This window comes from Atta colombica, unplaced genomic scaffold (assembly GCF_001594045.1).
Source record: "Atta colombica isolate Treedump-2 unplaced genomic scaffold, Acol1.0 scaffold78, whole genome shotgun sequence".
Taxonomy (NCBI): Eukaryota; Metazoa; Arthropoda; class Insecta; order Hymenoptera; family Formicidae; genus Atta; species Atta colombica.
The window spans coordinates 1,067,194-1,094,359 of record NW_017259570.1 but is presented as its reverse complement, the minus strand read 5'-3'; the positions used below and the strand labels follow the sequence as shown (position 1 = coordinate 1,094,359).

At 32.0% G+C, this 27,166-nt stretch overlaps 1 protein-coding gene across 1 annotated transcript; it reads right to left on the bottom strand.

Annotated features, from left to right (window-relative positions):
• Nucleotides 1-214: 214 nt before the first annotated feature.
• Nucleotides 215-19,790, bottom strand: LOC108692587 (myosin heavy chain 95F). The gene is made up of 18 exons (XM_018200898.1): nt 19,680-19,790; nt 9,598-9,791; nt 9,073-9,146; nt 8,866-8,995; nt 8,607-8,771; nt 6,973-7,385; nt 6,080-6,339; nt 5,795-5,952; nt 5,549-5,713; nt 4,918-5,141; nt 4,569-4,760; nt 3,508-4,491; nt 3,094-3,233; nt 2,819-2,863; nt 2,233-2,353; nt 2,057-2,174; nt 1,515-1,730; nt 215-914 (listed from the first exon to the last, which is right to left on the bottom strand). Exons 2-18 carry the CDS (start codon nt 9,776-9,778, stop codon nt 763-765), a joined length of 3,738 nt encoding a protein of 1,245 aa, XP_018056387.1. The 5' UTR covers nt 9,779-9,791; nt 19,680-19,790; the 3' UTR covers nt 215-762.
• Between the last annotated feature and the right edge of the window lie 7,376 nt (nt 19,791-27,166).

Below are 27,166 nucleotides of genomic sequence, written 5' to 3'. Positions count from 1 at the left end.
ATCTGAGATCACTATCGCTTTATAATATTACTTAGCAATTAAATCTTTGCAAAATTTAATTCGATATCACTATGTTCACAATTATTCGACTTGTACAGTACAACTGACAGTATAAATTGTCCGTTTCATCTATATTGTTTATTATTATTTTTATTTCGAACGACTTATGTACTAAATATCATCATTATCAATCATAACGTAAAATCTTGTTATAACATCAAGATATTCATTGAATTGTTTGATTAAGATTATTTTTATAATATGCAAATGTATGCTAATAATGCATAAGCTTGTAATAATGTAAGGAACAATATATCTTATTTCTTTTCTGTTCTTGTTTATAAACAGAATGCTGCTTTAGAATTAGATAAAAAAAATAAGCTACATATTTTTTAAAGTTATATAACCATCTTTAATTATTTAGTAAAACAAATCATAGAATACTGATGAATCGACAAATGCTAGAAAGTTCAGAAACTAGATTTTTACAAAATAGGAATTTTAATATATCAACAAAAAAGTTCTTCGACTTACGTAACTATACGCGTAAAATATAATTTACGATACAAATATACCGTTTGTGCCGTAATATACAAGGCACATCTCGCAAGGCACAGAATCGCCGATGCATTCATCGGACGAGAACCTACGTCAGATACGTAAAGATCATAATAACAAATTTATGCTGATTTATGCGGCGTTTCTTTTTTTGCGCGACATAACGCAGATGTATAATTCTCTTACAACTGCGTCGCGAATTCTTCACTTCTTGCGATCACACGGCGCTATATATGGTTTACCACCATACTTTTCCCACTCGCGATTGAATTCATGTTCTAGAACCTCGGCACCGCGTTTCCTCGTTAATCCAGTCTCATCTAGACTTAACTCGCACATCTGCATATCGTCAATGCCTAACAAAAAAATAATTAATAATTTAATATGTGTACTTTATATTTCGGGTAAAATTTTCCTCAGAGAGGAAGTTTTGGGATATAGCCTTAGTATATAAATTCACATAGAAATTATTTAAAAGCATCTAGGATCCAGCTTCGACCGTAATAGGCATTAAATGTTTTTTCTCTCTTTTTTGTTTTCTTTTATTTGTTGTGAAAAAAATAATTCTTTAAAATTAAATTTAACATAACGATATATATAACTTAAAGTATAACACAAATTTAATGGCAAGAATATTTCTGTCAAAATACTGCGAAGTCATAAAAATATCAATATAAACTCGAAAAGTATATTTTCATACGTGCATATAAATATAAAAAATTATTCTGTCATTTTTACTTTTTTCATCGTTAGCTATGTTTCATTTACATTTTTTTCATATTATAAATACAAAGATTATGATACAATTAATCATTTTTATCTGAGTCAATTTTTACTTCCCTCCCCAATTATTGCCTTCAGAAAACATGATTCGAAGCATTATTTGCAATGCAGAGCGTATTAGCATAAGTAACAAATACATAAAGATAAAAATATTATGTAATACGGATTTTTACCTGCTACGAGGAGTATAGGCGATTTATCGGGATGAAGTTCCATTTGCCGTGCAACATATTGACCGTCAAAGTGCGCGTACCACCATCCTCTTTTGCCGCCGCTGTGCGTATTGTCCTGTTGCCCGACCGCAGAGGAACGAACGAAAGGAATTCGAAAATATCTCTGAGATGATTCAACTATCTGTTGCTTCAACGGAGTCCTTGGTGTTTTTGCAGCTGGAAAACGATATATTTAAGATTATTCTTTCCAAATGAAGATATACTTCTCACACATACATACACAAATCTATTAATCTATTGCTTCTTTAATTTATTAAGTATAACGGATTGCAACATAAAAACTACTTTATAACTACTTGATTTCTGCATTAATCTGTTTATTCGTTTTTTCTTTTGCAAGATTTCTTTGATTGAAAAAGATTAGCTGCTGCAGTAAATTAGATGGTAAAAATTGATGCAGCCATGCACAACATTTTTAATTGGCTGCATCAATAGCATACGCTATTCATTATTATTAATTTACAATGATTATAATTATTTACCTTCTTCCATAATAGATTTTGGTGCTCTCTCGTTTTCATCCATGATGGTTCTCCTGCGGTTTCTCGCCTTCCAAGCATGATAAACTTTCAGTCTGCGATGAAATTCGTGACGACAAGCCTGTAATAAATAATTTTAAATAAAAAAAGTTACGGTTAACCGATATGCGTGCACGTACTTCAAGTAACTCGATGTCGCAGGATGTATTGATTGCATCTCGCAGCTCAGAATACTTCCACTTCGACAAATCATACTTTTTGTTGCTCATAGCTGCCTGTTGATTACGAACCTGCTCCGATCTACATTGCAAACAGATATTCATAAAAAAATAATATGTAATCGTGATTTTATAACATTCCGTAATACAACACTTTAACATTGAAATATATCATGCGCTAAAAAACATATTCGCTAGTATTAATCAATAAGAAAGTTAATACAAGCCGAAATTAGTACATCATGCGATTCAGTGTGAGTAAAAAATCTACACGAGAATCTGAAAGTGTTAAAATAAATCTCACAATTAATAGTATGCCTAAAAATGTACGTAGAATCATCTATTTTCTTTGACAGATTTTTCGAGAAATTATAAACCTTTCTTTGACAGGAAATAATTTATTTGCGGAGTAGGCTTTATCGAAGAATCGGTCGATAAAAATGAAAGTGAATCACTGCGTGCGATGAGGATTATTAATTCATTCGAAAAGGAAAATTTCATTAGAAGTTAGTCTTTTACACGAGAAACCCGAATAATTATACGGTACCTTATTAGCCTGTTGTTGTTCATAGGTGCTCGTACATCGGAGCCACTGCATCAATTTAAACAACAAAATATCTTATTTCTATTTTAACAACATTCTTGATTTTTCTCATATTTAAATCAATGTGTGTAAAATTATATATCGATCAATATGATCGATATGATCGATGAGTTGCAATTAAATGAAATTATAATTGATAATTTTAATAATTCAGAAATATCATTTATATATTTATTGGCATTTATGCCAATTATATTAATTAACAAATAAGATTTTACCTTCGTATAGGCGGTGGTGAATCCTCGACTTGACCATTCGATTCTTGAGCAAGTCTAACCGCCAATTCGTGATCTCTTCTTTCTTGTTCCAGTAATTCTCGATACCGATTCTCCTCCATAGCTTCTTTCTCCAATTGAGCCTTTAAATAATACAAAATAATAGCACATATATAAAATATATATTAATAATTATTTACCAAAAAATTATTAGTCAGTCTATTTATCAATTCCATAAATAAAAAAAATTTTTTTTAATATTTATTATTTCTCGAATTTAAAAATAAGCTAAACTATTTGTTTGCATAATATAAAATAAAAATGCATAAACACTTTGCTTATAACAATTTAGATTTTTACACTAAAATTAATTTACCTGTTTATAAATTAATATTATCACATAGAAATTCAACGAACCTGAAGAGCAGCCGCGGTCTTTTGATCCTCCTCCTCCTGTTTTCTTCTCTGCTCCTCTTCGATCTTTCTTCTGGCTTCCATATCGAGTTTTTTCCTCCTGTTCTCTTCCTCCTCCCTCCTTCTGCGTTCCTCCTCCTCTTTTCGTTTCTTCTCTAGCTCGAGCTCCTGCTGAATCTTCCTTAATCTTGCTTGTTCCTCAGCAACTTTCTGCTGCTTCACCATGTCTTGAAGAGCGACCATTTGTTTATTCATCTGATTTACTAGAGATGTGTAAAGACCATCGATCTCCGTCGGTATAATTCTCGGATTGTTTTTGATTTTACGTATAGCTGCTTCTAGATCGTCATCGAGTCTCTTCATGTCCTGCGTCGATTTCTCTCGATTCTTCAACTGACTCGCGGTCTCCTCCATTCGTGTCAATTGCTTTCGTAGATTCTTGATTTTCATAATACCGCGAAAGCGTGGCCGATGCTGTTTTTTCGCAATGTACATTCTTGCTGTTTTCTGCAACACGATCAGATGTTGTTGCCGATAGATGATCTTGTTCTTCAGCTTGATCACCGACAATGCACAGAACTGCAGCTTGTTCCAGCGCGACTTCAACAACCACTTCTTCACGTTAGCGACTAGTTTGCGCAGATTCTCCGGATCGGACTTCATAATCCGATCGAATTCTGCGAATTTGCCCGGCTTGAAGAAGACTCGGGTGATGCCGAATTTGAAATCCTTCTGATTCAGCTTTAGACTGTGCAGCAGAGCTTCGCAGAAAAATCTGGGATCGAGCTTGGCAAGCTCCGGCGGCAAGTAGGACTTGTACATATTATAAAGTTCGTGAAAAGGTACCCGGCTAGGATATCCGTGCTCCATCAATTCCAGAACCGACGTCATTCCCGAACAACGTAGTTGATTCATAATGCTGTTGCCGTCGAATTGATGCGCTACCATATCGCTATTCGGCTTGATGCATCTTATAAAGTTTGTTCCCTAAAAAATTCAGGTAAGCATTATAAACAGAGAAGACAGAACAAAGTATAAAAAAATTTTTAAATCCATATTCTTACATTGCTCTTTAACTTGTCCATCAGTTCGCCGAGCTGCGTCTTGAATTTACTGCCGACACTGATAAAGGTGAGTTTTCCCTTTTGCAACGAATGATTGGCGAATTGCGTCCTAAGGAATTTATTCCCACTTTCCTGAATAAGCCCTTCTAAGGAGGCATGCAGTGCATCGTTGTTTTTTTCAATGAATTGATTCTATAAGATCAAAATATAAACTTATAATTACATACTTTTTCATTCACTTAAATTTTTCTAGATGCAAAAATTCAAATGAGTCTAAAAATCAGGAAAATGTCTTTGAAAAATGCATTTATGATTTTTTTACTCCTTATTTTGTGAGCAATTTTTTTACTGTTTGATAGCAGACACCGCCGGCGTAATGGCGAATCACGAAGCCCTCATCGTCTCGTAATTCTCGATGAGCCTTCAATCGTGACGTTCGCGGTAAAGTGATGCGGAAGTGACCATTCCATGCGCGGTGAACCTCGTTGGTGAAATGTGCGAAACTGTGAGTCGGCAGTTTCGACTCTTCGTCTAGCAGGAAGAAGATACCCGTATTCTTCGATTCGATTAAATCTGAAAGTTAGCGTGACAATTTATTTTCAAAATCTATAAGTGGAAATACTATTTATCATTTCATCCATGAAATGTTATCTTAAGAAAAACTGTGAAAACATTTGTTTGGATAAAACGAGACAAATTATTCTATTCTTCTAAAAATAATTCATTAATTAATAATTACATACTCGAGAAAAAATGTTGTGAAAATATGAACATATTTTATATGTAATTATATATAATTGTATACAAAATATGTCAATTTTTTACATAATTATATATAATTTTATATATTTTTATATAATTATATATAAATTATATATGAAACATTTTTTTTCCGGGTAATTTATAATTTTTCATTTTAAGAAATAAATGTCCGATTTTGTGATTTGCATTTTACTACTTGCAATTTTAATTTCACGCACCGATGCAATCCTGATTATCGACATAAGAGATTTTTGGAACGTTCAAGGATTCTCGGGCGTAAAGCTCCTGCTCATATTTCAGGATCCGTTCGTTGAAGAACTGCTGAAGTTTCTCGTTGCAATAGTTTATGCAAAACTGCTCGAAGCTATTGACTTTGAAGTATTCTACATACGAGAGAAAAAAATTGTTACAAGTTTCGCTTTATATAAACCAGAAAAATCTTCACTGAAGAACATTTTTCTCACCAAATCCTGCAATGTCTAGTACGCCAATATAGTAACTCGAAGCCTTGAAAGGTATGCTCTTGTTAATCCGCGCGACAATATGATCAAACAATTTGCTATAAATAGCTTTGCCTAGAGCGTCTCTAGCATTATGGGCTTCGTAAACCTTCAGGGGCACCCTATTGCAATTAGACAATCAGAAAGAATAATAAAAAAAAGGCCGCAAACAGAAAATTTAAAAAATATTTAAATTTATCAGAAAAGCAATAAAAAGCAGAATATTATTTGAAATCTTTATGTACTCACATGATGACGGTTCCTTTGATACCACCCCGACTAGTTTGCATCACTTTCGAGACAAGAGCTTGTCGCAACTCTTCGGGATCAACCCCCAGTAACTTCGCGGATATCGTTACCGCTTTTCCCGAGTCGGCGGTTATCCTACAGCCGCCTTTCGTATCCTCCGGATTATCCTCGAACATAATATTGCCGAGATGTAGCACTGCAGCCACCATCGTGTAGATCTCCATGCGTTCGGTATCCGTTAAACCGAGTCGGGTAAATGCCTTTGATGTTATAAAAATAATAAAGAATAAAAATATTAGCGCAAATGTACAAGAAATTTCAAAAATATACTAACAAAATAAACAATAAAATAAAATATCTTAGGACTCTTACTTTTTAAAATAACAATAATAACCGATTCAAAGCTAATAAGAGTCAGCGCGGGAGGGGGTACGCATTAATGTGGAAAGATGATTTAATTCCACTTTTTTTATGATATCTCCTTTATTCAAAGCATTGTTATTCAAAGCAACGTTTCGATTCTCTTTGGAATCTTCTTTAGTAAACAATCATCGCAGAATAATCCGGTAGTCAGTTAAGAAAAGTCACTCTATAGATTTCCAAGTCTGAAGTGGATGTTTAACGGACTCCAAAACATGTTTAGAAGTTTTGGATATTCTTGAATTCAATAATTATAAGATTTAGTCATTATATTGGAACTAATTACAATATTTTTAGAGTGTTGACGTGTCTGACACTGGGTGACTCTCCCGCGCTGACTCTTATTAGTCTTAAATCGATTATTATTGCTATTCTAACAAATCGAGATTAAATAATTATTGGAAATTTTTCAAGTTTTCAAATTGTTTGAAATCGCTTGATTTATGTCATTGAAAAAAGTTTCGCGAGCGTACCTGATCGATAGCATTAAACCCTTCAACATCATCCAAAATAGGATCATGGAGGCTGCCCTTTTGTGTTTGCTCGCGACTCTTCTGCGCCTCATTCAATCGTTTCTCTGATCTCGCATTGCAGAAATACTGAGTGCAGCCATTCCTCAGATAATGAAAGTCATCCGGTTTGGTAATCCCCAATTTTGCGCGCAAATCAGCCGATGCACCAGCGCACATCATGTAGAACACATGATAATTCCGCTCGTCCGGGCTCTGCAGGCACACCCTGGACTTCTCCAGCAAATAGTGGGAGATGTATCCGCCGACCACCTGACACTTGGCATCGAAATGCACCTCCATGAACTTGCCGAAGCGTGAGCTATTATTGTTGCGCTTCGTCTTCGCATTACCGAACGCTTCCAGAACCGGAGTCGCTACGAATCAATTGTAACAAAAAATATACAATCGATTTCTAACTTGTCAAATCATGATGCTGAGTAAACAAAAAGAACAAGATTCTTTTAAAACGCATTGCTTAGCTTGCGTAAATTTTTTATGTTTAATAAAAATATTATATATTTAATATTATACAAGGTGTTTGATAAGTAACGATAGAACTCCCGCATAGGGATAGAGCTGAACCGAGTCGAAAAGTCCTGTACCATTTTACAATTTTCGTAACAAGATATTAGTTAACAAGATATTAATTACTAAAAATCGCCGAATACTAGTTTTCAATAATTTTTTACTCAAGTACTATCAACTTTATAGAAAAATAGCAAGTGACAAAGATTGTTTATTTTCTTCTCATAGAGTTCTGAGAATTTTTTCAGAATTTTTTAATACCGCATTTTTTCATGTTGGAAAAATAGTTGTCAATAAGAAAATGTAGTACTAAAAAGTTGATAAAAAATTCTGAAAAAATTCTTAGAGTTCTATGAGAAGAAAATAAACAATTTCTGTCTCTTGCTATTTCTGTAAAGTCGATAATACTTGAGTAAAAAAATTATTGAAAATCAATATTTAATAATTGATATCTTGCTAATTATTACAAAAATTGCAAAATTGCAAAATGAAGAGGATTTTTCGACCCAATTTAATCCATTCTATCCCTATGCAAGAGTTTTATCATTACTTATCAAACATCTTGTATGTGATGTTATTTTGTTAAAATATTCTGTGATTTATGAATACACATATACTATACACAATATTAATTTTATAATCAGCAAAAATAATGTATACATTTATTATAATATTTTTGTTATATAATTGGCTCATTTTTTGTAAAAATTAATAAATTTCAAAGTTTAAGATTATAAATGAGTGAAAAAGAAAAACATTTTCTTTTTCACTCATTTATAATCTTAAACTTTGAAATTTATTAATTTTTACAAAAAATGAGCCAATTATATAACAAAAATATTATAATAAATGTATACATTATTTTTGCAAGTTTTTTAATATTTGTCATTATTATGACTTTGAGTTTATAGTATTTGAGATTATGTTGAAAGAATCGCAAAATTATATTACTATAAAAATAAAAACATTAACAATTATTTAATTATTTAATTAAAAATTTAATTTTTATTTCACGATGTTAATTAGACAGGATTAAACTTCACGGATTCGTATTAATTATTTTCTTTTACCATCAAGAATCCTCTGTTCGATTGGACCGGCCGTCGAACCCCAGAGATCGCAGAGATACCGCAGGAGATACTTAGTCGACTCGGTTTTGCCAGCTCCCGATTCACCGGATACGATAATGCTTTGAGATTGTTTCAGCACTTTCATATCTCTAAACGCTTTGTCACCTGCAAACATAAAGAAAAATACTCTATACTCTTGCAGGGAGCGAATCAATTAGGGGGTAAGAATCATGCATGTGTGTGCACGCGATCATCGTACCGATGGCAAAGACGTGCGGTGGCGTTTCACCCAAAGATTTTCCTTGATAACCCTTGATAGTCCGTGGTGAGTAGAGATCCTTCACCTCGTAATACGGATTTACAGCTATCAGAATGTTGGCGACATAAGTCTGAAATTTAACGATGTAACGAGAGATTAAGAATGACAAAGGTGGTCGTCGATCTCAGCATCGTCATAATTACTCACATATATTCTATCCTTGAAGTAACGAGTGCGAATATTATTTAGCAGCGTGGCCTCATTCAGGTACATCAAGGCACCTAGAAGGAGATAATTTAGAAAAAAAAAGATGAATGAGGGAAAAGGATCAGTGAAAGTGCCTTTGCAAAAGAGCGAAAGTCGCGTGAGAAGCGAGCGTGACCGCGCGATCTTAATCTAGCTGATATATAAAATAGACGAAACGCACAAATGCGTCACGGTGTGTAGTAATCGGAGGAATTGCGAATAAACAGCTAAACATATCTTTTCACTCCCGTCTTCTTCTTTCTTAAGAAGATTTTCTGCTTTAGTTGTTTTTTAAGATTTTTAGGAATTTTTTTTAAGATTTTTAGGAAAGGGGGATAGAAAAATATTTTTGAAAATTAAATCTCTTTAACATATATTATATCCATAGTAAGATCAACATTGTCTTATTTTTGTTGGCAAAATCGAAATTTCTCAGAATTTTTCTTTTCTTGTCTTTTAAAGTTATGGACAAGAGAAAATATTTACAATTGTCCTCGACATCTTTGGTGTAATCGCCGGCAGGATATACTTCGTCCAGTGGACAGGTGCGTTGCGGATATTTCGGATCGAGGGGCATGATCAAAGCATCCCCGTCTACCATGTCCGTGAATTTTCCGATGATGAAACCTTCCTGAGGGTCACGGACCCACACCTGTTGGTTCTCCATCCCGAGCTTTACTCTGGAACAAACGATTAAATACATTCTGCGATCTTCTCTCATCTTTATTCTTTAGTCTTTGTTTTAGATATTACTTAGATATTACTCGAGAGAAAGTGCATTAACTAGAACGTTTCGTATAATATAAATCATAATTTTCTAACGTGAAAAGAATAATAAAAATTATTTATGAGGAATGTCATCACATATCTTAAGATCACTCAACGATCTATTTTTGTTATCTTGCAGTTAATTTAAAATTAACTAATTTAAAATTAATATCCTTTCAAATCGTTGAAATTATCGTCAGTAATTTTCAGCACGGCAATTAGTCATTTAAATTAAAGAATTCTTTTTAAATTGAGCATTAGAAGAAAATTTTAAATTTTGGTCTGTTCAAATTTATTGTATAATATTATCATTTGAGTCAATATGGTTAAAAGTTCTAAAAATAAAAAAAATTTTACAATAAATTTTATTATTAATAAATGAAGTCATCAAATATCAGAAAAAGTTTTTAATCTTCTGCTGACAATTAGGGTTTTTAAAGGCTTCATTGATACTTCATTGATATTTTGATTGTGAATTTATTTTGATAGATAAATTTAAATCTGTAAAAAATAAATTAAATATAATTCGACTTTTATGATAATAAAAATTTGTTACTAGAACTTTGATAAGTATATCAAATTTTTTCAAATTTTTATATAATTTGAAACAATAAAAAATTTGCTGTTTCTTAAAAACTTTTATTTGTTGGCGCAAGAGTTAAAATTCATGTTACTGATAAATAAAATAAAATAAAATATTATTAAGAAAATATGAATTACAATTTAAGTCAAATAAACCCAAACAGATTCGCAAGATTAAATAAGCTTGATTAAGATCTTAATCTGATTTTGATTGAACTCTTTCTATGATGATCTTCGATTTCTTCACTGCGAGAAAAAATCGACTTCAAACGAAGTATTTGTAGATAAACGGATATCCGGTAGAATTTCGCAGAATTATCCAATACGAAAGCGCAAACTCACGTTGAAATTTGCGATCAACTCGAACGAGCGCGCTATAAAGATGAACGAATCCATTTGTCATTCTCGCTTATACGGAACGTAAATCGCCAACGACAATTTCTGCTGATGCATACACTTTCTAGCCGTGTCTTTCGGAGAAGTTTCCGGCGAATGAATCGTTCATGTCTGACTTCCGGCGCTCTACCACGTATGCTGAATGAAGATTCTTAGCAGTCCCGTCAATTCTTGGTCTTATTTTAAGTCGTGTATTATCTATTGACGAAAGAAGCAACAAAAGTGCCGTGACGATCGATAAGGATTGAAAATTAGTCGTAGTCTAAACGGTAGCCTCACGAACGAAGATCTCTCAGTTTATATAGCTTTAAATAAATGATGAATTCTGATAAATAGCTATCGGTGTGTTATCAGAACACGGAAAGAACGGTTTTGTTGAAATTAAAAAATTTTCCTAAATACAGATTCGAATAATTTTATTGAACCATCAAAATAACTATGTATTTGCGCTTAAGCGTTATAACAAAGCTGCAAAAAGTTTTAGCATTCTAGCTATTAATTTGAACGTCCCATATAATTTGATAATCCAAACATTTTTTGTGTATATGTGTATATGTATACACAAAGAATACAAATTATAAATCTCATTATGTATCAAATATTCTCTTTGAATGTAAAAATACAAAATGCCTTATAAATCTCTACAAAATTTCTTTCTTTAATCTTTTAGATTTCATTTTCAAACAAAAATTACAGAATTATTAAATTAATTGTGTATTTCATTAAAACATTTTTTCTTCCATTTTATTTAATTGAGTAGCCTATCTAAAATATTCCGCTAGTATAATTAAAATCGACTATTCTAGGATATTCTATTGATACGCAATGATCATCCCGTGACATGTAGGACAATTCTGTGGTAATAAACAGAAGCAGAAGTTTATCGGTTTGAAAATTGGATGAAATTTAGACTTGCACTTTGATATTAATACTCTCTTTTTTTTCTCAAAAATTGAAATTCTCAGTTTCAATTTATCGCTTATCACAACATGTTATCGAGATAAGCATGACAGAAGGTACGACGATTCCAAAATAATCGCCAAAACCGTATGATGCAGCTGCTCCGTGTATTCTTTTCACTTCTCTTTCTTAAAATAACGGACGATATCGGATTATGTTTCACCTGTCAACTATATCTCTTTTGTATCAACATTATTTGTTTCATCTGAGAAATTCTATAATATAAAATATGAAATGATAACATATCTCTTTCTCGAAGCTCTCGCTTCTAAAATTAATATTTAAAATATTGATATAATACTATCCCAGCAAAAATCTATAAATGAAATAAAAATATTGACAGCTCGTGCACCACCTTGTGCAAAACCCTTAAGAAGTTGAATATTTGTTTCTTTTTCTCAAAATTATTGTTCACAAATAGTGTAATGAATACAAAAAAATTTAGCTCCAAATTGTATTTATTCAAAATTTTCACATAAAAAAAAGTGTAATCATATATTCATTCAAAATTTTGGATTTTTTAAAAATATTTATTTACAAAAAATCTATGAATATTTAACGAGTATTCATATTTATTCAAACAAAATATAAACTGAAAAAAGCTCCAATATTAATCGTTACTCTTAACTATAACCGGCACTTTGACGATTTTAAATAAAAAAAAAATGAATTTTATTTTTTTTGTCATTGTTCAAATTTTATAAAGGAAACTTAGAAATTTTGAAAAATATTTTAGAAAGTAATATATTTTTAATTTATAAACATCTATTTGATAGAACGCATACATATTCCGATTACGTCAGTAAACATGTTATAAGATATTTTGGGCGCGTCATTCATTATGATCTGTGGACATTAAATTTCGAGATATATTATTTATTTCTAATAAAAATATGTTGTTTAATCTATAGGTTAAACAAGGACACCCATTATATAGACCAAGCGCGCGGTATAATCGTAGCCATTGTTTTTATAGATTTCGGTTTTCTCTTGCAGGCTTGCAAGCTATAATGTGCAGATAATACAGAGTAAAAGTGAATACAAAACGAAAATGTAATCATATTCAAAAAATATTCATTCAAATGTAATGAAAAAGTATTTATTCTTAATGAATACTTTTTCCTTCCATTTGAATGAATATTTTAATGAATAAAAAAGGAGTGTATTCGAATGGGTATTTTCATTCATTTTTTATTCATTTATTCGAATATTATAAGTGTATTCCGGACACTACTATTCACAAATTATCTTTATTTACAAACTCCTCAATTTTCTCCCTGTCTTCGCTATCATGCGGGGACAATTTTCTCGATTGCGTAATTCAATCCTCCCGATGATTTTCGAGTTCAGCATGCGCGGCGGACACGCTTCCCGAGGTTGTGCGGGCGGTCGTGCGCGGCGATAAAATCACAGGCACAGAGGCACAAAACTCGTTGTCGTCATCGTCGTTCTGGCGACACGACCACACCGTGTGTGTTTTCCGGCGTCACCAGGTACGACAATCCGACAGGCAGCCGCGCGCGATCAAAGGTCGTCACGAGCCGCTGCATCTCGCGTTTTACACGTGACAGAATTTTGAAAAAGTTCCCGGTACTCCCATCCCTCGTCGTCGACCATGACACGCTGCACTAAACCTGTCGCATTTGCATACGAGTGCATCTGATATCTACAACGTTTTATTTTAAAAAAGCAAAAAGCAATTTAAATATATTCGGCTTATTACTTTTATTTATCATACTAAACCGGTATCTTTCCTTTTGAGTTTAATTTGTTACGCCTTCAAGTGTTCCAATTTTATTTTTAAGCTTTTAATTGAAATATAGTCTATCTTAGTTAGATATAAAAGCAGCAATGGTAACCCAATCTATAATAGATCTGTTCTTTTTAGCTAAAGTTCTTGCACGGTTCGTTTTTCTTCCCTTTTTCTCTACATTGAAGAGAAAAAAAGAAAAAATGAACTGTGCAAGAAATTCAAAAAGAACAGGCCTAATATTTTGTTATTTTTAACTTCCGTATGTGTCAACATGTAAATCCATCTCTATGTAATTTCAAAATAAATATCGCCCATATCTCTTTAAAGAAGAGAGAGAGAGAGAGAGAGAGAGAGAGAGAGAGAGAGAGAGAGAGAGATAAATAGATAAAGCATTTATTTCCATTTTAGGACAAACTTTGTAAGAACGTACAAGTAATAACAATAATAATAATTAAGTAGGCAAAGAGAGAGAGAGAGAGAGAGAGAGAGAGAGAGAGAGATTTAAGTCTCGCTTAAAATTAAAGTAACTTTACAATCCAGTCTTATAGAAATATTATGATTGGGTGTAATTCGACTTTATAATTATGAATTTAAATGCTGAAAGGAGCGCGTGGCAAAACATAAAATTCAGTATGCAGTTCGGTAGAATAGCTGAATAAAGACTCTCTGAATACCTGCAATTGTTACTTGATATATAACACCGCGATTACCGTGTCGAATAGCAGTCGCAACTGCTGGGAACCACGAGCGGTCGATCTGGAAAGCGCGAGAAATTGCCTTGTTCCTTCTGTCGTACTCTCCGCATCCCGTTAGAGATATCGTAACGGTAAAAGCCAGCGGTAAATCCTTGCATCGATTCACAGGACATCGCAGCTACGAGACGGTGGTGCATGCGTTTTGAATCGCGCTAATCCATGCTGGGAACCAAATCTTATCTGGTCTGTTGATTATCAACAATGGTGACGACGGATATCGAAACGGCTGCCTGATTCAACTCTACCTCGAAACGATGCGATCGAACGAAGTGAACAATGTAGCAATACGTCGCGGCGTCTAAGCATGTTAAGAAGCAATTTTCTGCGTTCCGAAAGATGAGAAGTGCATCGCAAATAAGAAGAAAAAAGAGAGAGAGAGAGAGAGAGAGAGAGAGAGAGAGAGAGAGAAGCGAGGAATCGTTCGCATCGGTTCGTTCACCTTCTTCTACATAGCAGAAGAAACCGTAACGTCCAGATGTCGTTTTCCTCCTTTCCCTTCCGTCATTTCGTTAACCCTTTCCTTTTTCTTCTTTTCCTCTTTTTTCTTTTTTTAATTCGCGGTACAGCAAGGCGCGGTACTATCGATCCTCCGGCTTTCTCACTTGGGCTCGGCGTCTCCTCTTCTTCCGCTCGATGTCTCTTAAGATCGCTTTCGAGCATTGTTCCTCGATCGAGGTGCGGTTCCTCGCGTGTTCTCCGCCTTCGTTCGCGAGCTCAGATTTGTAGAGACAATCGTTAATGCGCACCTCGAGCCGAACGTATTTTGCGTGCGGAGGTGCCTCGCGCTGACGCGTCGCGCGACAGACCCCTAAATCCATTGAAAGAGCCGGTCGAAAGGGAATGAAAGGGACGTGAGAGGAAGCAGGAAACAGCAGGTGGGACCGGCATACCGAAACAGGGAGACACACGTGAACGCTCATCGAATTTACCATACTGAAACCCGCAGCCAAAATAAAGGAAAAAAATATAGTCCGTGAATTTTCTCCAAAGTCTTCTACTATTCTTTCAAGAAAATAGATACAGATATGTATCTGTATCTATTTTCTAACATTTTTATTTATTACGACTTTATCAGCGGCATAAGAATAGGAAAAGTAATGGAGGTTTTATTGTGAAGGAAGGAGAGATCTATCATTTTTGTGTTTTTAAACTTATAGCATAGATTAAACATTAAATGTAATTAAATTTGAAAAATTAAATAAAACTAATAACAAAAGTTTTAATGAGACTCATTATCACATTATGTTTCTTTAATGTCACACAAATATGTTATAGATTAATCGCGTTAATAAAATTATTTATTTATATATTATTTAACAATGAGTTATTTAATTATTTATTATTTATTTTGTTACAATAATAATGCGTTTATTTTATTATACAATCGCAATTGAAAGATTTACAATCCCGAATCGTAATATTAAAAATCAACAAGTAGGTAACGCAGAAATAATAAATATATTATGTAAGTACAGTTTGAAGTTTATTAAAATGCATTTATTAAAATATAATTTATTCTCAAAACCAAATAAGATCATTTCGTTAATCGATAAACTTCAGTAAATGAGAGAGCTAATTATATACATATATTCGCCGCGCGATAGGTTTCTTGTTTCAATCACGGCAATGTTTCACGTCATTTAACATTAATTAGAACAACCTTCACACTATCACTGTCATCAAGAGCACTTGGTGATTAGATCGAGTGCAGTGGGTCGAGCTTTCGGTCCCGCGGTCTGCCATTTGAATCAAGTTCCGCTCAACATTTTACGGAGCAATTAACGGAGCAGCGCATTTTGTAAAATAATTCAAGTATATATCTTCAGCTACACCGAAATATTATTAGATAAATTCTCGATTAATCTCATCACATAATATTACATATTATTAGCTGTTACTGCTAATTTAACTACATATTATTTCGCTTTGTCATCATTAAATAGCATTGGCTACATAATGTGAACATTTTTTCGGTCAGTGACATGACGTGATTCTTTGGAATACATCGCAGAGATCATCAGTTTAACAGTGTAGATATATACAGTGTATGTAGATATATACAGTGAATGTAAAAAGTATTTGTACAGAGAAAATATTTTTTAAAAAAACTTTACTTTTAAAATGTATTATTCAGTGAGAAATGAGTCATTGAATTGAATGTCGAATCGATATCGATATGATAATTTCAATATCAATTTGACGTCAATTCGACATTTAATCAACGATCATTTCTTGCTGGATAATTAATAATTTATTCATAAAGAATAAAATAGATTGTGTTTTTTCAAATTATATATACCAAAAAGATGTGTATTAATTATAGAAAATATATCGAAAAAAATCAAAAATTAAAAATTGTATCGTTTGGATGCTCAAAAAATATTCGTACAATCGAGAAATTTAGCTTCTAAAATCAGAAATACATGCGAAACTCGTTTGTTTATGTTAGAACATAATGTATTCATGTATTCATATAAAAATGCTAATTAATGTTTATTTTTTACAAATAAGACTTTTTCTAACAAATTTTCTTGTACGAATACTTTTTGCTCTCACTGTATAGGTGCGTTTATTCTGCAAAGTGAGCGGAAATTAATCTTGACAGTACCCGAGGATCGGAATGCAAATTCTTGATGGACAATTTACTGTAAAAGAAAATCGATCGATGCGATGGCTCGGGAACGGTATGATCGGAAGTCGCTACAATTCACATTTAAGTGCACATAATCGAGACCACGGATGAGTCATGAGCGTCCTCGATGTCTCTCACGGCTGCTCGCCCACCTATATATACATATATAGGATCAAGCGATTCTTTTTCCGCGGTTGCGTAACGAAATTCACGCCGTATTATACATTCATTCGTCGAAAGGATTCGCCACTAAATGACAGCGAGGTTCTTCTCGCAAGAGAATCTCCATTCTGTCAACTCACTTTCGCTGTTACTCTTCTTCTAAAGAGACAATAGGGGGACAAACGCTATCTTCAATTTTAATGAGTTTCTTACATGATATAAAATGGCTGAAAATGTTCCGAAATCATACGAAAGCATATTATTTCGCATGTGTTCTTTTGTTGCAAGGTTGCTGAGGTCGGGATAATTTCAATAACTGACTCGACATTTCCGGCCAAGTATTACCGCAACGTATAAGAAAAAAAATGTAAAGTACCTTATCTCTCAGACGAAAAATTGCATCGAAAACACTTCACATGGAAAGAATAATTTCGCTGAAATATTTAAAAATTTAGCTAGATAGAGATTTGAAAATAAACTTTATTGGACTATCAAAATTTATGTACACTGGAAAAAATAATTAAATTTTAATAAATGTTTGAAAAGTTGTAAACAAATATCTAAATATCTAAATATAAATGTATAGATTTATTTGATATAAAAATATGATAAATTATTTAAAATATATAATAAATTATTTGATATAAAAACTATTAATTCAACTATTATTTTTTAATTGTGAATAAATATTTATATTATTGTAAAATAAATGTTTATTTAGTAGTAGTACTAAAATTAAAAAGTATATATATTAACTAAAATTTATAATGATTGTTAGAATATCAAAATTTTTTGCAGCATTATTTATCGTGCTTATGTTTTCCACATAAAATTTATCGAAAATTATTTTCGATAAAATTATTTTCAAATCTGCAACTAGTTAAATTATTAAATATGTCAGCAAAATCGTTCTTTCCGTGAGAGGATAAATAAATCGCTCGCGAGATTTAGAGTGATTATGCGAAGCCAGGTTCGCACGCTAAATGACGTTTTCTCCAGCAGTAACAATTAAGGCAAGAATTCCGAGGAATCATGAAATTGGTTTAAATGTCCCTATTAAGAAGTCGCAATTAATACGACGTGTAGCATGAATTTTATTTATTAAACTCGAGAAAAACAACGAAGTTATCACGCCCCACAATTATATGACGTTCGATAAGAAATCCGAGATAAAATGTAATTAAAAATTTTGCGACAATTAAAACAACTTCAAAGTAAAAATCGGGACATATATGTATATGTATATAGAAATATATATGATATGTATATAGAATATGTATATGTAATAGAAAATTAAGTGCAAAAATATAAACCCTTTAAATATGACGTCGCTCACGAATTTGCAATATGATTCATTATATATCAGACTTATCTGAAAAAAAATTGTTCACCCATCGTTATCACTTGTATCGTTATCTCTCTTAAGGTGATCGTTTTCATAATATTCATTCTCTCCCTTTTTTTTTTTTCATCGAAAGAGACGTCGTTACGAAAACGTAGAAAACCGGCAGCGGTAATTACGATTTGCAGAAGTATTCATCCACCCATCTATTTCACAATTGAAACGGCGCGGCGTTTCGCGAAAGATCGAGGTGCGCGTATCGTCGCATATTACATATTACGCGCAAGAGAACGCAATTTTTCTCTTTCTCCCCTTTTTTTGTCCCTCGTCTAACTGTCGGATTGTTTTACGAGGTGCACGTAGGTGCTTAGGTGCAGGTTCACACACTAATTCACACAGGCCGCGCCGCGCTTTTGCATTCGCGCCGTTCCGTTCCACTCTCCTAATCACGGACTAGATAAACCGGCGAGCGTGCAGAAAAAGGAAAAAGAACTTGCAGCAACAATTTTTCATTCCCGCTTCGGCTCTCGAACCTTCGTAAAACAGACATACGGTAATACATTACATAAAGCCCATACGCGTCCGTACTTCTGAATTATTTGCCCCGCTGATTTATTGAAAATGATAAACGACGAATGTGTGAATTTCTGTTTTCCTCTATTAAACCGTAGTCCTTTGCAAACCGGACAACTTTTAAAATAGATAAATAGGTCGATAAATACATCATGGCTTTCTTCTTACCGCGAATTTGTTTTCACATCTCCGAAAACTGGAAAGTGGAGCTTTGAATGGAGCTTTCTATTCACAAACTTATTGGAAACGGATAAAGAGAATAATATAAATAAATATAAGAGAATAAATATTCTATACTATCTGTTTGCATTTTAAGAATTTATTAATTCTTCAAACTGCTTTTTCATCGTTAACACAAGTTCTCTGGTTCATCCGATACATTCGCCCTCGATCTTGTTGTTCTTACTTTCAAAGTTAATCTCGGGCTGATCAAAACATTGAGCATATACGTATGACGCATTACATGAAGATTATACTCGGTTACACCTGTTGAAAACAATAATTTATTCGCGCTCGAGTGAAGATAAGTCAAGGATCGGCTTATCGCTACTCGGCGGAGCGCGCGCTCCGAAAAGTTTTGCGATTCGTGGATCGAATTGTCGCAAACAGTTTACAGGGCAGATTTACAAAAACGAATTTACTCACCGTCTCGCTGTGCGAGGACAGTCAGCCGGCCGGAGCGAAACTATAACTAGCGAACGGTACAAAATTCAACATGCAACTGTCGGCGTGTCGGCGTGTCGACTCGGCGCGGCTTCGGACTGTTCGGAGCGATGAATCCGCTTCGTTCACTCGGCGATCCACGGCTGTTTCCGCCGATGCCACGCAGCAAACAGCGATCGTACCAGCACGTCGATCCACCGGCGGTACCACCGTCGCTGTCGCTCGCACCAGTGTTACCCCCCCTCCCCCTCTCCTCCCCCCCTCCCTCTCCAACCCCATCCAGAGATGATCTTCCATACAGCATAGAAAGATTGCAGAAACATTGCAGAATAATTTCATTAAAACATTGCAATATTGCATGGTGATTGCTGAATCATTGCTGCCAGATTCCAACAATGTTAGGATGTCCGCTTTTTGTTATATTACAACGAAATATTCCAGCAATATTGCAATGTAATGTATTTGAATTCTTACGAAGACTCTAAAATAAAAACTATTTTCTGTATATATATCTCGGTAAGTTTGATTTTTTTACAAACCGCATTTCTAATAATATGTGCATTCTATAAAGCAATTTTTTTATAATAAAATCATAAAATATTCTAATAAATGTAGTATTAATTTTGAAGGATAAATTTATTCGTAAGGATAAAGCATGTATGTATGTGCCCCGAACAAACTACAAATATTATCCACATTAATATAATAATAAACAGTAAGTCGCTTGATAAGTTAATCATGAATTAAGTTAATCGCAGTGGTTCTTTTTAATTCGAATTTACTCCGAGTCAATTGAAATTGATTAAAAAATAAAATTTATCAATAAAGTTCAAGCGCTGCTTTATTCTTGCGTTCATATCAGGCATATAAATACATTATCACATAATTAATATTTCGATAAATCGTTTTTAGCAGCTTAATTGCTTATCCGATAATGATGCGTTGATTGTATTCAAATTCGATATTATACAAAATCTTTTGATTTCATATTTAAAATAAATATAAAACTTAGGTAATGAAATCGAATAAGAATAGATTAATACATTTTTTTCTTTAAATATAAAAATGGATTATATTAATTATTATATCATAAAAACGGCTGTTAAACTAAAAGAGTACTACATAAATATTAGAAAAAAATTATATTTTTATATTATTATTATTGTAACAATTAAAGAATTACAGTTTTGCAACGTTTCTGGAATATTACAGGCATATCACTGACATTTTGTAGGCGTATTGTTAATTTACATCTCTGCAATGTTACATTACAATCTGCAATATTGCAACATTGCAGCAATATTGCTTCAATCTTCTGTGCTGTATGAGCTTGGAACACTCGGAATGACAAGAGTCTGTTCTTTTCTCCACGTTGGAGAGAAAAAGAAAAAAGGTGAACCATGCAAGAACTTTAGAAACTGAACCAAGAGGTTCAAGGAGCGCAAACGAAATGAATTCTCAGATGCAGAGATGGAATTGTTCAATATTTGAAATAATTATCTGAAATTATATATTTAGATCATTCTCGCGATGGTAATTGTTGGTACCAGCGATGTCCTAAGCTTGAAATCAGTTGGAGAATATGGATTGAATGTCGAATGTGACAAAACACTATTAAATTTGTAATCTGCAATTTAAAATGAAAAATAATATATATTATATAAAAATAATTTTTATAATTCATAGTTAAATATTTTTTGTATGTATATATTTTGATATGGTTGCTGATTTACAAGATATATTTTTAGAGACAAAGATTTTTTTAATACTTAATACGTACGTACATAAGTAAGATTTTATCATTATATATAAAATAATGATTTGTATTACAAACGTAATATGGTTATCTAATTTTTTATTTTATTCATTTATTAGACAGACTAAAGCTGCGTTCTATTTGACGCTCGTAGCGCTATTTGTTTAACATTTGATAAACAACAAGTCCGAAATAATTCTAAGAGTGCTGTGAGCAACAAATAGAATGCGCAACCTAATATATCTGTAATAGATTATTGTATATAATATTATATTTACAAAATCGTTTATTGTAACACAACAGAAATAGATTAGCATGTTAATGTACAATATACTTTGCCAACTTTTGAATTTATATTTTGTTGACTATAAGCGTGACGATGACAGTTATCGACAGCATGTCAATTTATCGAGTGTTGGTATAAATATAATAATTGTAATTTTAGAAAATTTGAAAAGTATTTAAAAAATATAATTCAACACGCGATTAGTCTCTTTCTATATTTATCCAATTTTTAAACGTTAAATGTTTTTTAACGTTTTATTTTTTTGCGCTCTGTTTAATGCCAACAATCAATAGGTAAATTATCGATATACTATATATAAATATATATAAATTATATTGAGAGATCATTAATATTTCATTCCTACAGCATGTAATTATATAATAATTGTATATAGTTATATATTGAACACAATATATAATTTTATCATTACTTTGTCTATATGTAACGTTGGAAAGCATATAAGACAATGTAAGTCGGTTCTTTTCCTTGACGTTTGATAATGATTTATTCATTGCGTAAATAGATTACATTGATATTAATCAACATCTTCGTCAAGGAAAATTAGATCAGAAAGAGACGTGTGTGAAACAAACATCCGGTAGTTCAAAGACGCTGTAAATAATAATAACGAGAAAGTCGTAAATGCAGATCTCTGGAGTGCATACACAATAAAGAGGCGAACAAATACCGTTACCGGCAATCGAGCAACCGTGCTCATGTAATAAGCGCTTCTGTTCTTCCTGTGTTACTTACCACTTTAGACACCTGCCAATTGAAGAGATAAAACATGTAACAAAATGATTTATTCCATACATTTTATTTTCGATATTTTTAAACTTTATTCCTGAATATTGCGACTGATCGTAAATAAGATTTATCCTCCTTTTCTTTACTCTTTCAATTATATTATTATTCAATTAAAAAATCTCGAGATTATTTGTTTTTTGAAATTACAATAAAGTTCAAGTTTCGAGTCACGAAAATTAAAGAGTCTTAAAAATAGACAAAGTATCAGGAGAACATGATCGGCAAGAAGATGACACTGTCTAAGGTTCCAAGAAATCTCCATTAGTAGTTGATAATACGTTTGCCTTCTTTATTTATCAGTACAATTATCATAAGTTTCAATCCTCAATACATTTTCTACATGTGATTTAAGGCATTTCTTTGTATTAAAAAAAAAATTACTTTATTTAATTCAAAATACATATCCATGTTCGTAAAAAAAAAAAAAACAAGTACTGTTCATCATTATCTCAATTTTATAAATGAATCATACTTTATTCAATTTAGTATGCACGAATTTAATGATGTCATAATCATCGGTAATCCCGCTGACAATTTATTTTCATCAAACAGGATAATTTTATTTTCTCGTGTTTTTCATTACTTTTTAATTTTTTTCTTATAATTCGAATAAATACTAATCAAACGGATGCCATAAATTCCTTCAAAAGCTTTTATAAGCTGAAAAGAAATCTTATTTTAGGCAGGGATCTCATGTGATATTATGCAATTAGATTTCAAGTTAATTAAACATCAAAATAGTTCCGGCTAGCAACAAGGAAAATTTAATAGCCGCGATTAGAAATCTAATTATATGCATTAGCTAAAAACAAGGCTATACGATTTTCAAATCAAAATAATTCCGATATCGAGACTTGGGCAAGAAAAAGAAATAGATCGGATCACAATTTGTTTTTTATATTGACGCGTAATTAATATTTAAAAAGAAACATCATTTTATCTATGGCTATCTGGCCCTGTAGATAACATAAAAACACATAATATCAATCAATTAAACAAGCGCATTATTTGACAAGTAATCAAAATCATCGACTTTGCGTAAATAATATGAGATCGAAGTAGCGCGATAAAATAACGAATAGTTTACTGACATTGAACTTTTGCAATTTCGTGATTTTCGCAATCCCATCGAACGGACAGCGCAATTTCGCGAACTCGCGCAACTCGGTTTCCTCAACATTGCAGGTGAAAGTTAAGTATCTGAAACAGAATTTCGTGTTGGTCATAGCGAAGCGCAACGGAAATTCTTAAAAATATTGAAGACTACTGATGAAATTTTTTTATCAGTTCTATACACATCATATTCCCATTAATAGTGCCTTTTTTGCGGAAATATATTAATGTAAGACTGAGTTAACAATTAAGCAAGATTAAAGCATTTCAAGGAAAACTTCATCAAGGAAAACTTGAACATTCAATACTTTCCCTCAAAAAATAAAATTTTTTAACGTAGTGTAAAAAGGAACTGTAATATAATTTTTCAAACGTATGTTTTTTCAAAGAAATTCTTATATTCATTTTAAACATTTAGATTTTAGATAAAACGTATTTTTTTCACAAAACAATAAAGAACTGTAAAAAGAGAATAATTAATTTAGATGAAATATATATCTATTTACTTCAAGATAAAAGATTAACTTAATTAAAATAAAAAAATAACAGAAGTGACTCATACTCTTTAGAATTCGTAAAGAAAAGTGTAACAAAGCGCATTGCATAAAAGTGAATTTTTCTTTATGAATTCTAAAGATGGTCATAGCTTTTTAGTCATCGTCGTCAGTTACGATATTAAATAATATCGAGAATGCATATTGCTTTTTCGGTATTCTTTTTTTGTTGCGAATATTTATAGACAGTGCAAAAGTAATGATTAAATTGCCGTTCAGTCGCTTTTCATCAAGATCTGTTGCAAATGATTCACGATCTTTTTTCGCAAGATGTATAAACCAATTATATTTTAATGTTTAATTTATTTCGTTACACACATAATAATTAAATAAAAGCACATCTAGTACGATGATGATGCACTTATTCTGCGTCGTATAAATCGGTAGATGTTGCTTTTCTGATGTGATTACGTCAGATATTCAAATTCGACGTAATCATCAAAGAATAGAAAAAAACTATATATGGGAATATCGTAGGAAGCAACAAAGATTTCCGACACTTTTAATGAATCTGCATGAAACGAGTGATGAATTAATAGAAGAAGCAACAAAAATTCGTTTTGTAAACTTTCAAAATAACTTTATTTAAAATATAAACAATGATAATCTGCTATTAAAATACAAAATCAATTATATTAAAATTCGGTCAAAGACGAGCGAATAAAATAAGATGTTGAAAATATAATATAATTTAATGTTTAAAATGCATTAAAATTAAGCGAAATTAGTTTCGACTTTACAACTGAAGAAGACTTTGTAAAGTCGAAACTAGTTTAATTTTAATGCATTTTAAACATTAAATTATTATATTTTTAACATCTTATTTTATTCGCTTGTCTTTAGCCAAATTTTAATATAATTGATTTTGTATATTTTTATTTACTTTTAATTTAATTTAATTGAATATGAAAAAGCCAAGATTTTTAAAACTGATTCTTAACTCTCGAAAGTGATTATCTAATTCTAAGTATTCTAGAATAGAGTAGAGATGAATACCTTCTCGGCATATTTCAATTCATTTTTTTTCTTCACGGAAATATCCTGTTTCAGCGAAAAAAAGAGTGACATGTTGACGTAATAGAATTTTTCAAGGCTACAACGCAGAAGAGAAAATATTAAACGATAAATAATTTGAAGCAATGAGGCCAGTAACTGAAATAAGCAGGAAATATTTGTACCGGTTAAACTGAAAACACTTGCGATTCTGGACGAAAGAACAAAATAATTTATGGTTAAGATAACGCGTCAACTTATATTATTTTCTTTTCTTTCGCTATCTTTTGATATTATCCATTATACTTTTAACAATTAAAAAAAATAATAAAATAGAAAGAAAATTAAAATTTTGCACTACATACTATTTAACTCAATTTGCTTAATGTCTGTTAATTATTCATGCATATTATCATGTTAATTTAAATCACGCCAATTTAAATTTATTTTTAATTAACAACATGTAGTTTTTAATTAACAAGTACGCATGAGTATGTACGCCATGAGCAAAATAAAATATATAAATATTTTTATTTTGTAATTTCTGAACGTAGAAATTATGTAAAAATGATGATACGAGCGAATTACAAAAATAATCTTTATTCGGTTATCTTCTACACATTGCATAGTAAATAACATTGATAAGCAGGTATCTTAATTAGATACACGCCCCTTGTCTTGCAATTAGAAGTGTTATTTTTAGTTTACAGAGCATAAAATTCCTTTTCTCACACATACGAAATTCTGCGAAAGCACGACGGGAGTTTCCCTTCACTGAGGGGATTCTCGCGGAAGAATAGATAATGTGGAGAATCCGCGAAATAATTGTATACTACGGCATCATCCGGTATTCCGGTCGATTATTCGATAATAGTCGACTGCATTCTGGACTATAAACTAGGATGTTCTCTGTCGAGTTTCCATCCCCCTTCTCTCCTTTTTTACTTGTTCACGTGTTGTGTGCGTCATACGTAATTGGGGTGAAAACGCAAATTCTCTCGAATTAAGGGTCATTTCGTATAACTTCGATTAATATTAATCGATGTTAATTGAGAATTCGTATAATTGCTAACAAGCTTCCTCCTGTTAAGGCTCCTGAATAGCCATATTTTGACATCAGAAGCGAGAAATGACATGTTAATTTTTATTACGTGTCATTTATAAATAAAGACAATTTGGATGAAACAAAATGATGAAGTTCCTTTAAAACATTTGTAAAAATAGATGAAAATCCTATCCTGCTTATCCTCCTTGACAGTCAGTAGATAATTGTGATAAAAAGTGATAAAAGGCATGAAGTATTTTTATTCAATGCGCATGCATAGTTTATTTTTCTTACACGTGCCTTTTATCATTATTTGCTGATTTTTTTTTACTGATATATGTACTGATGTATGTAACTGAAATGCAGAATAATCTTATTATGATTTTTATTTATTATCTTATTTATTATGTTAAGGATCAAAATCCGATTCTGTAGAAGGCTTTATAAAATAAAAAAGTTCTAGTGAAATATTTGATCTATTTTCTGTTCCTGCACTAGACTCTTCTAGAACTCTCTTTCTCGCTTTAGACAAACATCAAACGTATCTTACTTTAAGTTCCAAAAATGTACATTAGTTTAGTCACAGTAAACAGACCTATTGTATGATACGAAATATGATTCCTCATGACTATATCTGCATCGTGAGAGCAACAGATCATTTTATTTATTAATATACATAATATTTATTATAATATTTATTATAATATTATAATATTTATTATAATATTTATTATAATATTATAATATTTATTATAATATTTTTGAGAGCAAAATTGCAAAATTTGGATCTTTAGGCTTCGTAAAACTCAATTAGTCAAACAATTAGTTGTCAAAACAACAAGTTTCATGACAAAATATTTCTTCTGTAAGACAATATACGGTAGAATAGAGATATGTATCTGCACCGCAAATGAG

Excerpts from the sequence above, each read along its gene's own strand:
- LOC108692587 (XM_018200898.1), bottom strand. The coding sequence starts at position 9,778 with ATGGAGAACCAACAGGTGTGGGTCCGTGACCCTCAGGAAGGTTTCATC. Across the intron at positions 9,147-9,597 it reads CAAAGATGTCGAGGACAATT|GTGCCTTGATGTACCTGAAT; the intron begins GTAAATATTTTC and ends ATCTCCTTCTAG. Across the intron at positions 4,761-4,917 it reads GCGGTGTCTGCTATCAAACA|AATCAATTCATTGAAAAAAA; the intron begins GTAAAAAAATTG and ends TTGATCTTATAG.